The sequence below is a fragment of the Lycorma delicatula genome, chromosome 4 (assembly GCF_047948215.1).
Source record: "Lycorma delicatula isolate Av1 chromosome 4, ASM4794821v1, whole genome shotgun sequence".
In the NCBI taxonomy this organism is placed as follows: Eukaryota; Metazoa; Arthropoda; class Insecta; order Hemiptera; family Fulgoridae; genus Lycorma; species Lycorma delicatula.
In genome coordinates this window covers 136,592,229-136,610,337 of record NC_134458.1, presented here as the reverse complement: position 1 = coordinate 136,610,337, position 18,109 = coordinate 136,592,229, and the positions used below count along the sequence as shown (strand labels likewise).

Sequence of the window (18,109 nt, the reverse complement as noted above, 5' to 3'; positions counted from 1 at the left end):
CTTTGATTCAATATAGAACCAAGATACTTAAAACTTGTACACTTCGGCATAACTCGACCGTTGATCATAATGTTAGGCGATGGTGCTTGTGCGTCGCTGAATGGCAAGAACATATATTCCGTTTTGGACTCACTGATCTTCAGACCGTGGCTTTCAAGTGCACATTTCCAGCGATTGAAAACATCTTGTAGCACCGCAACACTTTCACTCGCGAGACCCACATCGTCAGCAAAAAGTAAGCTCAGCAGCAATTCATCCATGATGTGCGATGTCAGATAATTAATAACATTGTTAAAGAGCAGTGGGCTCAGCACGCTGCCTTGGTGTACCCCCATGTTCACATGAAAAGCCGTTGATGTTCCTGCCATGCATCTCACCCTTGTGGTCGCATCGTGATACATGTCCACAATGATTTCAACATATCGTTCTGGAACACGTTATGGACTTCTCAATGCCGTCCATATCAAACCTCGCGGCACGCGATCGAAAGCCTATGAATCTCAAGGTCTATGAATATCATATGCAAATTCCTAGCAGCGTCTTTAATCTTTTCCACCAGTATACGCATAGCTTGAATCGCATCCACTGTTGATCTGCCAGGCACGAAACCACATTGATTAACGTGAATTTTTGATAGTACAATTTTCATCAGGCGGTTGTTAATGACTCTTTCCCAAAGCTTCATAGTGTGCGACACTAGTTTTATACCTCTGTAATTGCCGCATTTTCTGGAGTCTCCTTTGCTTTTGAAGAACGGCAAGAGAAAGCTCCGACGAAAAGCCGCAGGCATCGATCTTCCGTATTTAATTTTGTTGAACAAAATACAGAGAAAGAATAAACTTATTCATAAGTAGTTAAATAGTGTAATTACATTTTTAGAAAAAAATTTTTCTGTCTCGAGAGTAATGCGTAAAGTTATATGATCAACTGAACATCAAACAACCCAATTGTTTGGCAACTAAATAAACATTATAAAATAACAAACTTCAAAAATGAAAATAACTTTTTTAATGAACATTTTCATTTTAAAATTTGATTCTGACTCTTGGAAATTTATTTAATACTCAGGATTTACAGGATTAATTAAAATTGAAATTTATGAATTTTATTTAATTATTTTCTTCAGCGGTTAGTAAATATTTAAAATTTTTGTATTCTTCAAATATGGTCTATCGTTGAAACTAAAAATTAGTAAACCGGTGCAATCTCCATCGGAACACAGCACAACCTTTAGTAGACAAAATTACTAAAATAGTATATTATTATAAAAATATCCTCTGAATGAGAAAAAAAATTGAAAAATTAGTTTGTTTCATGAATTCGAAATTTTATTATTAATTTTTCTTCTTTTTGATGAGAAAAATAAAATGTATTCCTTTAAAACCTCTTGGCGGTATTCTTATGTTTGAATAATTCTTATATCTGGTATTACAAGCATTAATTATATTAACCTAAACAAAGTACAAATTAAAAGGCATTTTTTCATAAAACAATAGAAAAACATTATCATTTTAAATTTTTTGTTTATTTCGTCTCATTTGATTTTGATTGTGCATTGTAATGTTATTAAGGTCAGATATATATTTAATATAATTATCAAACTTAAGAAAGTATATACATCTTTAAAATTTTATATATATATATATATATATATATATATATATATATATATATATATAAATATACATATTGTAATAAAAATATAATACAAAAATTTATATTAATTTTATGTTTTATATAAAATTTTAATTTTAATTAAATTAAAATAAAATTAAAAATATATATATAATATATAATTCATTTTATTCTAGTAAATGTCTTTATTTTTTGAACATAATAAAATTAGGAGTAGCTAAATTATTCTAGTATAAATCTTATATATCCTGTACTTGCACTATAATGTAATATTTATAAATATAATCATGTATATTTATAAAGCGGTAATTCTATTATGCAAATTTGCATCAAAAACCACGTAGTTTCGCAAAATTTTATTTTTAATGATTTTTTATCGTCATTTACTTTAGTATATTATGCAATATACATATATTTGTATAAATGAAGTACGTTAGTAACATCAATACAAGAAAAAAAAACAGGTCACGTTTTTTAACCATCTGTCCTTCATTTTGTGTTTTTTAAAAAGAAATATTTCTAGAGCGGGTTAAGCTATTTTCGATGAATTTTGGCATCTCTTTTTATATTATTATTCTCTACGATATAAATTGGTAAAGAAGATTTGCATTATTTCTACTATTATAACAACTACTGTATTATAAAAAAAAATATTATTCAAAACACCATTTAGCCCACTGAGGTGGTCTAGTTGTTAACTCGTCATCAGTTGTTTTACAACTTATTATCGAACCAGTGTACTTTGGTTATTGGTATTCAATTAACCACACGTCACAGGAATGATCATTCTGAGTCTGAACAAGACTACAGATGTCATTTATATCATCCTCATCTTATCGGGCCGTAAGGGAGGAGGTTGCTTATTGTTTATTAGTTGAACAGATTGCAACGTACATATTAAAAAATAAAAAATAAAATAAAGCAGTGAAATGACTTTTTTGAAGGTTTTTCCTTTAAAATAATTCTATTGTCTTTTGATAATTACGTTTAATTAAAATTTAACTGGTAAATTCAATTAATATGATTTAATTTTTTAATCCACGTGGTTGAAAACGGTATATAAAAAAGTGTATATGCTAATAATATTTAAATGTTATTATCGGCCGATCTCCTTGGCTGAGTGGTAGCATTAATTAAATGAGAAATCATCGGTTACGTTATGGAATAGGCCTATTTCATACATACTTTATGTAATAATATACTCTTTCCAAACTCCCAGAATCAAAAATAAATCAAATAAATTTTACTATACGGTATTTGAAACACCAGAAATAATCATTAAATCGTTAAAATTATCATTGGAATCTTAAGATTTGTGTAAGATAGGACAGAAGTTTTAAATTTTATGAAATTTTGACAGTAAAAAGTCATACTGTATAATATGAATTAGAAATTTAAAAAAATTTATGTTAGTTATTTTAACGAGAATCATTATTAAATAATATTGGATGGTGGGTTATTTTATCGGTTGTTTTCATGAAAAAAGTAAGCAATTATATGCATTAATAATATTTTATGTTTCACGTAATACTTTGTAACTTTGAGGTATATTAGCTATAGTAATACGTAGATTTAATTGTAAATATATGCGCGTGCGTGAAGATAAAATAGTAAAAGGATAGTAGTGTACAGGAGGATTGTATGATGTAGTCTTTCAATGTCATGTTGAAATTGAATTTCGAAAAGGATTCAACAGACCACCCCTTGCTTTAAACTCCTAACCCTCTTTTTATGTATGACTGGATCCTTCTTAAGACACCTTTTTAAATTATGTGTGTATGTATATACGTGTAACCTGTACATCATGCATCACTTATATTTTTTTATTGTTATTTATAAAATCTATTTATTAACTATGAAATATGTGGTCATATTTTTGTCACCGTTTCATTTTTTTTTGTATCAAATATATATATCATTCATTTACATAAATTTTATTTTTATTCATGTATTATAATTATTATTCCCATTGATTCACTCTAGCCGCCATTTTTATAATACTTAACAAGTGTTTATTAATTTATATATTTATTTATTGCATCCGTGAAAACCTTGACTTCTTTGTCAGGTATACTTTGTTGGTTTTTTTAGTACATATATATTGTAATTTATCTATGTATAAGAATATTATTAAATAATATATAAATCACATCCAATCTTATTTTCTTTTTAAGCTAGGAAATTATATATTGCTCTTTATTATTAATATTCATGATTTAATGAGTTTTAAATGCTATGGGCAATGATGTGTTTGGCATATATTAAAGTAACTGTTATTTTTACATTTTCTTTCTTGATGTACACGTATGATGTCACGTTACTTATTTCTGTTTTTATTTTTTTCAATTCCTATCATTTATCTATTACAGATCATTTTAAAGATAATCTTGCTGCATCCAATATAGTCTTCACCTTTTATAGGTTAATTTCCAGGTTTAAATTTTGATCACACCAAACAATTTTTAAATCAAAACTTTCATATCATATAAATACATATAACTTACAAAATATATGGTAAATCAATTAAATATGCTAGATTTGTTCTATTTTTTTAAGTCATCAGTTTTAAAACTTTGAAAGAATTTTTTCATCAATTTCCAAAGATAAAAAAAACAAAAGCAAAACTTCAATTATTTTATATTTTACTCGGAGTACTTTAGTTCTGACTAAAATGTTAATACCTGAAGACAAGTTTTATTAAAATTATTTATTAATAACTATTTCTATTTATGTATTATAAATATATATTTTTTGCGTAAGTAAATTTTAAATTTACAATAAAAAATTTCTGATACATTTAGTGAAGTTTAATACGTTCATTTTTCTGTAGAATAATGCATTTCTGTAGATGGATTTAGCATCTTTAAGAAATTGTAATAAATTTATAGGCCAAAAATAACATTTTTTTTTTTTTTAATTTTAAAACAATTTAAATTATTAGGTGCAATTATAGAAATATTAGTAAAAATGGATTTTCCGTTAAAAAAATAAATAAATAAAAACTGATCTAATGAAAGATATTAAAAAGACACTATATATATATATATATACACACACACACACACACATTTTTTTAAATATTTAGGCCCATAGATAGCCTAAATGGCCGCGTAAACAACTTTACGTAGGGTTTTAATCTTTTTATTCCAGTATTTTTTCTTTTTTTTTGTGGAAGTGTTTTCTCTCCTCAGAACAAGACAAGTTGTTGACTTGTTTTGTTAGTTCCATAGAAATTCTTGATTTTGTCTCAAAATGTTGACTTCGACCAACATTTCGAGACAAAATTCTGTAAGTCATAAGACATTCTGAATCTGGTCGTACATTTGGATCTTGCATTTTTGGATTATATCGATATCTGGATTATTTCACAGTGTGTGTGCGCGCACGCGTCCGTACGTGCGTGGAGTTCCTTGTTGGTTCGGAATCTAATTATTATCGGTTTTCTTGGGTCTAGGATTTTTCTGAGAATTTTTCTTTCGTTGCATTAAGTACCTGGGTGTCGCGTTTTGTTACTTTTCCCACGCATTCTGCTGCATACGGGTCTTCTAGTGGGAAGTGGTGATCTTGGCAATTAATGGAAGTAGAATAGAAATGCCGGTTTAAACGCAATTTCAAGGTCATTCGACGCTGTGAACCCCTGGTGCGAGGCTAGATGAGGCGAGGTGAGCACCTCGTGCGAGGCTATAACAAGGCGAGGTGAGCACCTCGTGCGAGGCTATAACATTGAGCTACTGACAGCTCCGTGGCGTGAGTGGTAGAGTTTAAGCCTTTCATCCGGAGATCCCGGGTTCTAATCCCGGTAAAATAATAAAACCTTTTAAAATATAAATATACAAATTTAATAAAAACTATAACAATTACGTCAACGAACAAGTAGATATAAATCGTTATTATTTTCCTTATGAAAAACGCTAAATAACTGCACAATCATGTTATGTGAACACTGGTGCGAGGCTAGATGAGGCGAGGTGAGCACCTCGTGCGAGCCTATAACAAGGCGAGGTGAGCACCTCGTGCGAGGCTATAACATTGAGCTACTGACAGCTCCGTGGCGTGAGTGGTAGAGTTTCAGCCTTTCATCCGGAGATCCCGGTTCGAATCCCGGTAAAATAATAAAACCTTTTAAAATATAAATATACAAATTTAATAAAAACTATAACAATTACGTCAACGAACAAGTAGATATAAATCGTTATTATTTTCCTTATGAAAAACGCTAAATAACTGCACAATCATGTTTAGACCTGCTTATCTATTGCACACACATCTGCTCAAGTTTTAACAACAATTTTTTTCCTTATAAACAGGAAACGCTTATCAACCGCTTGTTTCGACATCCTTATCACCAATCACATCCGCTCGACTCTGATTAAAACAAAAATTAATCTTTTCCTTATAAAACAGGAAAACAGTCAACCCCGCATCCTACCAACTGGTATAATTAGCGAACTTCGAACAGTGCACTACCATTTCAAAAGTGGATTTGATTGCAGACGAAGAGTTTATACTGTACGTTGTTGAATGTGATATATTTGAAAATTTTGATCCGAATATTGGTATATGTTTATATTGAATCAATTCGGAATATATATGAACGAAAGAAGAAGAAGCATCATAGTAAATAATCAGGTAAGTGTTTTGATTCTTAATAAGATAAGTTATGTAGAAAGCATTAATGGTGTTCTCACCTAACTTTTAGTTCAAACACTATTTAAAAAACTACCTAAGATAAGTCAGTGTCTTAAGAAATTAGAAATAATAACAGTAAAATCTCTGAAAATATAAATTTAATAAAAAAGTAGAATAATAAATTTTAAAAATTAAAAGAGAACTATTAACAATGTCCGCTATTATGTTATGGCATATAGATATAATTAAAATTAAATTTTGAAATATATCTGAAAAGTTAAACATATTTATTTAAACAAAATCGAAAATGTATGACTAGTTTACGAGCTCAAAATGCCACATCCATATCGTTAATATCGTATCGATTATAATTCGATATATCGTCCTAACCTAAAGTATTCGATATATCAGCATAACGTATTTTTAGTCGATGTTAATTTACGCGCGCAATTTTCCACATCTAATACCGTTTATATCGTTTCATCCTAACTTAATTAGTCGGTGTTAATATTAAGCATGCAAAGTGATACATCCAGTATAATTAAAATATAAATTATCCATATCTAACATTAATCAAAAAACTAGAAAAAGTATTTTTTCTTATTTGTTTAAGATATGCTCAATAAGCTGCCATATAATATCGTATTACAACTTTACGTAACTCTTCAAGTTTTTTCGGCTGCAAATAAAAATTATTATAAAAATTACATCATGCTTCATGTGGGTAACAAAAAAAATATATGTAAGGTACATAAAAACGATGTAAACGAATATAAAATGAACATAAAAGATCATGAAAGAACCATAATCAAACGTGAAACATACATAAACGAACATGAACCATACCTGAACAGTATACGAAACGAACATGAAAGAAACTTACATGATAAAAACATGAATTCAACATAAACGAACATGAAACAACTTAATCAATCATAAAATGAAAATGAAAGAGTTATAATTCGAATATTAAAGATCATAACAGAAACGTAAAAAGTCAAACAAAATGAAAATGAAAATTATTATAAACAAATATGAAATGAGCATAAAAACAATGTCAACTTTGGACGATTTCTTCATGCTTACATTGGAATTCGTAAGTGTAAATCGTAGTTGTGCCTTTATCTTCTGATAACCAGCATTAGAGTTACTTAATCAGTCAAATTTAACAAGATACATAAAAACGATGTAAACGAATATAAAATGAACATAAAAGATCATGAAAGAACCATAATCAAACGTGAAACATACATAAACGAACATGAACCATACCTGAACAGTATACGAAACGAACATGAAAGAAACTTACATGATAAAAACATGAATTCAACATAAACGAACATGAAACAACTTAATCAATCATAAAATGAAAATGAAAGAGTTATAATTCGAATATTAAAGATCATAACAGAAACGTAAAAACGTCAAACAAAATGAAAATGAAAATTATTATAAACAAATATGAAATGAGCATAAAAACAATGTCAACTTTGGACGATTTCTTCATGCTTACATTGGAATTCGTAAGTGTAAATCGTACTAGTGCCTTTATCTTCTGATAACCAGCATTAGAGTTACTTAATCAGTCAAATTTAACTATAACTCAGTTGAGTTTGGTTTGATTTACGACTACATTAAAACTTAAGTAAATGTACAAGACATCTAAATTTAATTATCAAATGGACTTTACTCGTTTAAATCTGATCCGATTTCAAATGTTATTTGAGTTCCATCATATTAGTGGTCATATGTTGTATACCTGACTGGATACACATAGACGAGGTAACGCACAGGCTTTTAATAATCGTTTTTTCCTGTTCGAGGTCAAGACGTCGCTATCGATCACGTGATACCATTTCAATTTTTTTGTAATATCTGAAACAAATTAAAATAACATATATCGTAACATTGTTTTTTTTTTTGGTGTGTTTCATTATATATATTATTTATTTTATTTGTTTAAAAGTATTTTTTAATTGTATTTATTTTAATTGTTTAAAAGTATTTATTTTTTTTTAATTTATAAAGTATTTTTTTAAATTTAATTAAATAATTTATTTGATTTGATTTGATTGAAAGTTATTTGATAATACCATACTGTTCCATTAGTATTTATTTTTTTAATTAATTAAAGTAAAACTTACCTTGCTAATTAAGATGAAAATGTAATGATCTCTCTCCGATCGATGTATTCACTTTCAATAACAGATTGCGAATGATGAAATCACACAAATTTTTTCACTTATTTACAATCACAACCGGATTTAAACGACGCAAGTTATAGGTAAGAAATTAAAATAAATACGATTCGTGGAATTATTTATCGTGTCGATAAGAACAAAAAAAAAATAATTGGCTTGTGGTTTTAATTATTAAAAAAAAAAAAACATTTTCCTTATCGCATCCGCTCTTATTAGAGACGACGTTCCAGTTCGCACGTGCGCACTAACGGCTAGTGCGCATGCGCCGATTCATATACAAAAACGGCCCGAAAGAGAGAAGAGAGAAAATAAAGAGGGAAGGGGCAGGATAGGCATTCGTGTATCGGAGACTGCAACGATGGTATAGAAACGGTGGCTGTGTGTGTGTGTGTGTGTGTGTGTGTGTGTGTGTGTGTGTGTGTGTGTGTGTGTGTGTGTGTGTGTGTGTGTGTGTGTGTGTGTGTATTAATATTACTGTACCATAGCAAATACGATTCTTGGAATTATTTTTCGTGACGATAAGAATGATTTGATAAGAAAAATAATTGACTCAACCAGATGTTGTTAAGCAATTAAAATAAATATTGATAATAATAATTTATGGCTTTGATAAAAAAAAAAAAAAAAAAAAATTGGTTCAATTCGTGGAATTAATTATCGTGACGATAACAATAAAAAATTATTTATAGCGTTGATAAGAAATAATTGGCTCGACCGGATGTGATTAGTAGATAAGAACTTAAAATAAAAATAATTTATGGCTTTATAAATTATATTAGGTATACATCATATTAGTGGTCATATGTTGTATACCTGACTGGATACACATAGACGAGGTAACGCGCAGGCTTTTAATATTCGTTTTTTCCTGTTCGAGGTCAAGACGTCGCTATCGATCACGTGGCTTGGGTGTGGTACTTTGTGCGCGTATGATAATTTCCATGTTTCTTTTGGTCGAGATGACGTAATGGTTTTTTCCTGTTCAAACATGTTTGAGCTCACGCGGCTTGGGTGTGGTACTTTGTGCGCGTGTAATAACTGTCATGTTTTCTATTGGTCGAGATGACGGCATTGTGTGAGTGGTGGGAAGAAGAGGTATATAATGCGTTATTATAAATACTGTTTAACTCATTCACTTCTTGTAACTCGCTGTGTTCGCTTGTATCTCATGTTTATATTGATTCAATACGGAATATATATTTGAACCAAAGAAGAAGAAGCATCATATTAAATAACAAGGTAAGTGTTTTGATTCTTAATAAGATATGTTTATGTAGAAAGCCTCTAAGCATTAATGGTGTTCTCACCTAACTTTTAGTACAAACACTAATTAAAACCTTCCTAAGATAAGTCAGTATCTTAGAAATTAGAAATATTAACAGTAAAATCTCTTAAAATATAAATTTAAAAAATTAAAAGAGAACTATTAAAAATGTCCTCTTTTATGTTATGTCACATAGATATAATTAAAATTAAATTTTGATGTATATCTGAAAAATTAAACATTTATTTAATTAAACAAAATCGAAAATGTTGTTTCCATTATAGAAACATCTAATTAAAAAAGTAAATATAATTACATTGTCTATGCATATAATCTTCGCTCATATTATATAACGAATCATGTTTTTTTAAATTGCAAATTTTATTGTAATCTGTACAACGTAAGTTATAGACTACTCATGCTTCATGTGGCTAACAAAAAAAAATATGTAAGGTACATAAAAACGATGGATATAAACGAATATAAAATGAACATAAAAGATCATGAAAGGATCATAATCGAACGTGATACACGCATAAACGAACATGAACCATACCTGAACAGTATACGAAACGAACATAAAAGTTCATGAAACTAACATGATAAAAACATGAATTCAACATAAACGAACATGAAATAACTTAAACAATCATAAAATGAAAATGAAAGTCATAATTCGAATATTAAAGATCATAACATAAACGTAAAAGCATCCTAAATTATTATAAACAAATATGAAATGTGCATAAAAACAATGATAACTTTGGTCGATTTCTTCATGCTTACATTGGAATTCGTAAGCGTAAATCGTACTAGCGCCTTTATCTTCTGATAACCAGCATTAGAGTTACTTAAACAGTCAAATTTATCTGTAACTCACACGAGTTTGGTTTAATTTACGACTAAGTTAAAACTTAAGTATACAAGACAACTAAATTAAATTATCAACTGAACTTTACTCGTTTGATTAACTCTTATCCGATTTCAATTGTTATCGATTCATTCTTACGAATCGATACTGTGTACACACATCCGGTTGAAAATTAAAACTCAAGTAGCTGCTCCCTTTAAAGTCCGCCAACTAGGTACTTAAGCTGTCTCCTCTAGGCGATTTCTTCAGTCCTGCATTGGATTTCGTGAGAGTAAGTTGTACTAGTGCTTATATTCGGATAACCAGCCTTAGATTTACTTAAACAGTCAAATTGTAAGTTATCCGAGTTTGGTTTGATCTACGCCTACAACATCATAATTGTTAGCTTAATACAGCAATTAGACCGACTACGATAAACTTAATGTAAGTATATAAGACTACATAAATATTATTCGCATTATTAATTCTCACCCGATATATAGGCTCATATTCGACCACAATCTAATTCGTGATTGTTACTGTTTTTTGTTGCAGGAACATGTCTGGAGTAAACCGTTACAAGAAGATCAGACTCTCTGCGATCGATCAAGTCGGCCGGTTCATCCTTGTTGAAAACGCATTCAATTGCAACCTGGCCACATATTACTACAAGAATGACAATCAAACAAACAAGGACATCGGACCACTTTTAAATTCTATGAAGCTTGAAATCGGAACGTTGCTGACCGAAACGGTTGATCGCTATGGTTCTATAAAATACAACATCTTAATCGAGCTGTCGTACGAAAAGCCAATGATCGATGAGTATAGAGACATATGCTTCAAAACAAAAAACTTTGCGGTCATCAACGTGAACGATATCGAACATTCGACAGAAGCTGCGTTCGAGTCATTGCTTCGCGAAGAGACCAATTTTGAAGGAAAGCAGAGCGGTTGGACGCTTCTGAGTATTGATGGGGTCTTAGTTCGCATAAATCGTTACCGTCCACTCAAAGGGTCATCTTTCATTCCTCTACCTAAATCCATCCTACACAAACATGCCGTCGTCAACGTGAAGAATAACGACGATCTTTGTTTCGTATGGTCGATCCTGTGCAAGTACGTGCAAGGTCGTGATCGTAATCGTATAGATAAGAGATACGACGCCCTATTAAACAAATACAATTTTGGTTCCCTTAACTTTCCAACACCTTTGAGTGATGTCTACAAATTCGAAAAAATGAACGATGGGGTTTCTGTAAACATTTACTCGGTAGATGAAAACGAAAACATCATTCCGATCAAGGTTTGTTCTGCTGAAAAACATGACCATTTTGATCTTTTGTTGCTAGTCGAAGGCGATCGCCATCATTTCTGTTTCATTTCCGATTTCGAAAGGTTGATAGGATCCCAGCTGACGAAACATGAGCATGGAATTAAGATTTGTAAAAGGTGTTTCACCTACTACAAAACTGATAAAGATTGTGCAAGAAAAATGGCGGATCATCTCGAAAGATGCAGCAGTAATCCTCCTGCAAGAGTAGTTCTCCCCGAAGTGCAGGAAGATGGCTCTCAACCCGTATTGCAATTCAAGAATTACCATCATATGTTTCCAGTTCCTATAGTATGTTACGCCGATTTTGAATGTATCTTAAAACCGATCGCAAAGTGCTATCCTAACCCCAAAAGTTCATACACCGTTTCTACGGAGCAGCACATCCCCATGAGCTATTGTGTGTATTTTGTAGTTCATCCTTCCACGCCGGAAGCCGTTCGAAACGTGATTCCAACAGACCCTATACTTTACAGAGGAAAAGAAGCGTCCTGTTCGTTTATGCAACTCCTCCATGACGTAGCTGCTCGTGTTGGTGAAGTCCTAAAAGTGTACAAAGTAATGGAATTTTCTGAAGAAGACAGAAATTCCTTCGACTCAGCCACAAAGTGTCAGATGTGTAATGTGAAATTCACCCCTGAGGTCCGACCGGTGAGAGACCACTGTCACATCACAGGAAACTACCGCGCAGCACTATGTTCCATATGTAACCTGAAAAGGGTTAGTCGGACCTTCATCCCCGTTTTCATACATAACAGTTCAAACTATGATTCCCATTTCATCGTCAGAGAACTAGGCTATGACGAAAAACAAATCACTGTGATCCCGAACTCTACCGAAAAATACATCTCCTTTTCGAAGAGAATCAACGACCGTATTTCCGTTCGCTTTATCGACACCTACCGATTCATGGCCTCCAGCCTAGATTACCTTGTAAAAACCATACCTACCGATAAATTCAACCATACCAAAAGGTTTTTCAACGAATCGGATATGCCCCTTGTTACCAGAAAAGGAGTCTACCCATACGAGTACACCACCTCTTGGGAAACCCTAGAAGAGACCTCTCTTCCTCCGATAGAGGAATTCTACAGCAGTCTCACGGGATCGGGTATATCCGAAGATGACTATGAACATGCGATAAAAGTGTGGGACCATTTCAAAATAAACACACTAGGTCAATATAGCGATCTTTACCTGAAATGCGACGTGCTGCTCCTGTCGGACGTTTTCGAAAATTTCAGATCCCTATGCCTTAGGGAATATAGTCTAGACTGTGCGCATTACTTCACCCTGCCTGGTTTCTCGTTCGATGCGATGTTGTTCAAAACGAATATCCAACTTGAACTGATCACAGATTACGACATCTACATGTTCTTTGAAAAAGGTATCCGCGGTGGTATTTCGGTTTGTGTTAAAAAACATGGGGAAGCAAATAACCCCTACATCCCAGATGGATATAATCCCCATCAACCGCCCAAATACCTCATCTACCTTGACGCCAACAACTTATACGGCTGGGCCTTGAGCCAATGTCTTCCGTACAAGGATATACGGTGGGTAACGACTGAAGAAAAAGATTCTGTGATGGCAAATTTCATGGCCATACCAGACGATGGTCCAACCGGATATATACTCGAAGTAGATGTCGAATATCCCTCACACCTCCACAATGCGCACAGTGACTTTCCCTTTCTGCCTACGAACGAAACCCCTCCGATCTCTAATTACCCCAAACTCATCCCATCGTTACGGAACAAGTCGAAATATATCTGTCACTTCTCCACCCTAAAACAGGCGATTAGAAACGGACTTCGGGTTACCAAAGTTCACAAAATGTTGCAGTTCGCACAGTCCGCATGGTTGAAGGGCTACATTGAGCTCAACACGCTGAATCGCCAAGCAGCTCGAAATGAATTTGAAAAAGACCTCTTTAAACTGATGAACAATGCAGTTTTCGGAAAATGTATGGAGAACGTTAGAAAGAGGGTTAACATCGAATTGGTTTCCTCTGAAAAAAGGCTGATGAAGCTCATCAGTAAACCTACCTTTCAGGATAGGATCATATATAATGAAACTCTATGCGCCGTTCAGTGCTCTAAGGAAAAGATATATTTCGACAAACCTATATACGTGGGTCTGTCCGTGCTCGAGTTGAGCAAGACTCTTATGTATGACTTTCACTATGATGTTATGAAAAAAAAGTACGGATCGAAAATATCTCTACTGTACATGGATACGGACAGTTTTTTCTACGAAGTGAAAACTGACGACTTTTACCAAGACCTACAAGAAAGTACGTTCGCAGATTACTTCGACACGTCCGACTACCCGGTAGCTCATCCCTGTCACTCGCTGAAGAATAAGAAAGTGATAGGAAAATTCAAGGATGAGTGCAGCGGAATACCGATCCGAGAGTTCATCGGCTTGAGAGCAAAACTATATACGTTCAAAACTGGTCCTGGAAAAATTATCAAAAAAGCTAAAGGAATAAAAAAGAATGTAGTTAAAAACGAAATTGAATTTGAAGATTATAAAAAGTGTTTGCTCGATAGTAATACTGTTGTGTACAGGACCATGAAGATGTTTAGATCTAAAAAACACATAATCGAAACTATCCAACAGAACAAATTAGCTCTAAGTTATTTTGACGATAAACGTGTCGCTATAGACAGACTAAATACTCTGCCGTGGGGTCATGTCAGTATCCCGCTGGAATTGAATCAAGTATTTAACGATAGGACCGAGGCGACCACATCGGAGGAAGTGATGGAGTAATTCGTGGCTAACATGGTATTCATATTAAAACATGGTCTGGAAGTGGGGTTGGAAGGCCAGCTTCTGGAGGTTGGCGGCGGGGGTCCAACAGGATCGCCGTCGCTGGATGCCCCAGGAGACGCTGGAAACCCTCACGGAAGGGCAGCACATGAAGAGCCACTAGCACGCGCGGAGACGATGCTATATGATAGTGTGTTCCATACCGTTTTGTGAGAGGGAGAGGTTTTTAGTAGGTCCCTGTGTCCGCAGGAAACCCCACATACCCCACACTTCTACTGATTATCTGGCTGCAGATTAAAATATATATATATATATAAAAAAGGAAAACAGGTATTTTAACGTTACGTTATACATATTTAAAAAAAAAAAAAAAAAAAAAAAAAAAATTCGAGTGTTTTATAGTAGGCCTCTCGGGGAGAGATTTCACTCATGTAAAAAAAAAAATCTCAACGCGCCGCTGTTGCTACCTCCAGGGTGGTGTGGAAACGCAACAATCATTTTTTACTTATTTATGTAAAAACAATAAGTGAGAAATGAACCCGAGACCTACGGATGAAAGGCCGAGACAATAAAAACTATAACAGCGAGCGACTGAAAGCTATGATCTTCCATTCCACAGTAATCAAGCGAGAAATAACGTTATTTATCAGTTTGGCAATTAACTCTACACTGTTATCGCATCCTGTTTTTAAAATTATCGATCACGCGCATTCCGTAAACACTCACACATATACCGTTTCTAAGAATTGATACATCGTTTTCCCTCGTACAGTTACATCCCGTTATATTATTCAAAGACTACTAGTCATATCATTTATGCTCCTGCATTGTGTTTGTATCTTTAAATAATTGTTAAAAGGTGTAGTTAAATATTTTCTAAAAGTGACAGATCGGAACTGGATTTTATTAAACATCATCATCATCTTCTTAATAAGTTAAATGTTTTAAATATTTATCTCTTTGAAAAACATAAGTGTAGAAGGTCTGTAAGCATTAATGATATTCTCACCTAAATTTTAGCTCAAACGTTATTTAAAACCTCCTTAGATAAGAAGGTATCTCACGTCTCGAAGAGGCAGTCATTAATGCTTACAGACCTTCTACACTTATGTTTTTCAAAGAGATAAATATTTAAAACATTTAACTTATTAAGAAGATGATGATGATGTTTAATAAAATCCAGTTCCGATCTGTCACTTTTAGAAAATATTTAACTACACCTTTTAACAATTATTTAAAGATACAAACACAATGCAGGAGCATAAATGATATGACTAGTAGTCTTTGAATAATATAACGGGATGTAACTGTACGAGGGAAAACGATGTATCAATTCTTAGAAACGGTATATGTGTGAGTGTTTACGGAATGCGCGTGATCGATAATTTTAAAAACAGGATGCGATAACAGTGTAGAGTTAATTGCCAAACTGATAAATAACGTTATTTCTCGCTTGATTACTGTGGAATGGAAGATCATAGCTTTCAGTCGCTCGCTGTTATAGTTTTTATTGTCTCGGCCTTTCATCCGTAGGTCTCGGGTTCATTTCTCACTTATTGTTTTTACATAAATAAGTAAAAAATGATTGTTGCGTTTCCACACCACCCTGGAGGTAGCAACAGCGGCGCGTTGAGATTTTTTTTTTTACATGAGTGAAATCTCTCCCCGAGAGGCCTACTATAAAACACTCGAATTTTTTTTTTTTTTTTTTTTTTTTTTTTTTTAAATATGTATAACGTAACGTTAAAATACCTGTTTTCCTTTTTTATATATATATATATATTTTAATCTGCAGCCAGATAATCAGTAGAAGTGTGGGGTATGTGGGGTTTCCTGCGGACACAGGGACCTACTAAAAACCTCTCCCTCTCACAAAACGGTATGGAACACACTATCATATAGCATCGTCTCCGCGCGTGCTAGTGGCTCTTCATGTGCTGCCCTTCCGTGAGGGTTTCCAGCGTCTCCTGGGGCATCCAGCGACGGCGATCCTGTTGGACCCCCGCCGCCAACCTCCAGAAGCTGGCCTTCCAACCCCACTTCCAGACCATGTTTTAATATGAATACCATGTTAGCCACGAATTACTCCATCACTTCCTCCGATGTGGTCGCCTCGGTCCTATCGTTAAATACTTGATTCAATTCCAGCGGGATACTGACATGACCCCACGGCAGAGTATTTAGTCTGTCTATAGCGACACGTTTATCGTCAAAATAACTTAGAGCTAATTTGTTCTGTTGGATAGTTTCGATTATGTGTTTTTTAGATCTAAACATCTTCATGGTCCTGTACACAACAGTATTACTATCGAGCAAACACTTTTTATAATCTTCAAATTCAATTTCGTTTTTAACTACATTCTTTTTTATTCCTTTAGCTTTTTTGATAATTTTTCCAGGACCAGTTTTGAACGTATATAGTTTTGCTCTCAAGCCGATGAACTCTCGGATCGGTATTCCGCTGCACTCATCCTTGAATTTTCCTATCACTTTCTTATTCTTCAGCGAGTGACAGGGATGAGCTACCGGGTAGTCGGACGTGTCGAAGTAATCTGCGAACGTACTTTCTTGTAGGTCTTGGTAAAAGTCGTCAGTTTTCACTTCGTAGAAAAAACTGTCCGTATCCATGTACAGTAGAGTTATTTTCGATCCGTACTTTTTTTTCATAACATCATAGTGAAAGTCATACATAAGAGTCTTGCTCAACTCGAGCATGGACAGACCCACGTATATAGGTTTGTCGAAATATATCTTTTCCTTAGAGCACTGAACGGCGCATAGAGTTTCATTATATATGATCCTATCCTGAAAGGTAGGTTTACTGATGAGCTTCATCAGCCTTTTTTCAGAGGAAACCAATTCGATGTTAACCCTCTTTCTAACGTTCTCCATACATTTTCCGAAAACTGCATTGTTCATCAGTTTAAAGAGGTCTTTTTCAAATTCATTTCGAGCTGCTTGGCGATTCAGCGTGTTGAGCTCAATGTAGCCCTTCAACCATGCGGACTGTGCGAACTGCAACATTTTGTGAACTTTGGTAACCCGAAGTCCGTTTCTAATCGCCTGTTTTAGGGTGGAGAAGTGACAGATATATTTCGACTTGTTCCGTAACGATGGGATGAGTTTGGGGTAATTAGAGATCGGAGGGGTTTCGTTCGTAGGCAGAAAGGGAAAGTCACTGTGCGCATTGTGGAGGTGTGAGGGATATTCGACATCTACTTCGAGTATATATCCGGTTGGACCATCGTCTGGTATGGCCATGAAATTTGCCATCACAGAATCTTTTTCTTCAGTCGTTACCCACCGTATATCCTTGTACGGAAGACATTGGCTCAAGGCCCAGCCGTATAAGTTGTTGGCGTCAAGGTAGATGAGGTATTTGGGCGGTTGATGGGGATTATATCCATCTGGGATGTAGG

General features: G+C 33.6%; 1 protein-coding gene across 1 annotated transcript; it reads right to left on the bottom strand.

The window, feature by feature from the left end:
- Positions 1-16,555: 16,555 nt before the first annotated feature.
- LOC142322941 (uncharacterized) lies at positions 16,556-17,357 on the bottom strand. Its single transcript, XM_075362033.1, has one exon. It carries the CDS (start codon positions 17,355-17,357, stop codon positions 16,773-16,775), a length of 585 nt encoding a protein of 194 aa, XP_075218148.1. The 3' UTR covers positions 16,556-16,772.
- Positions 17,358-18,109: the final 752 nt, after the last annotated feature.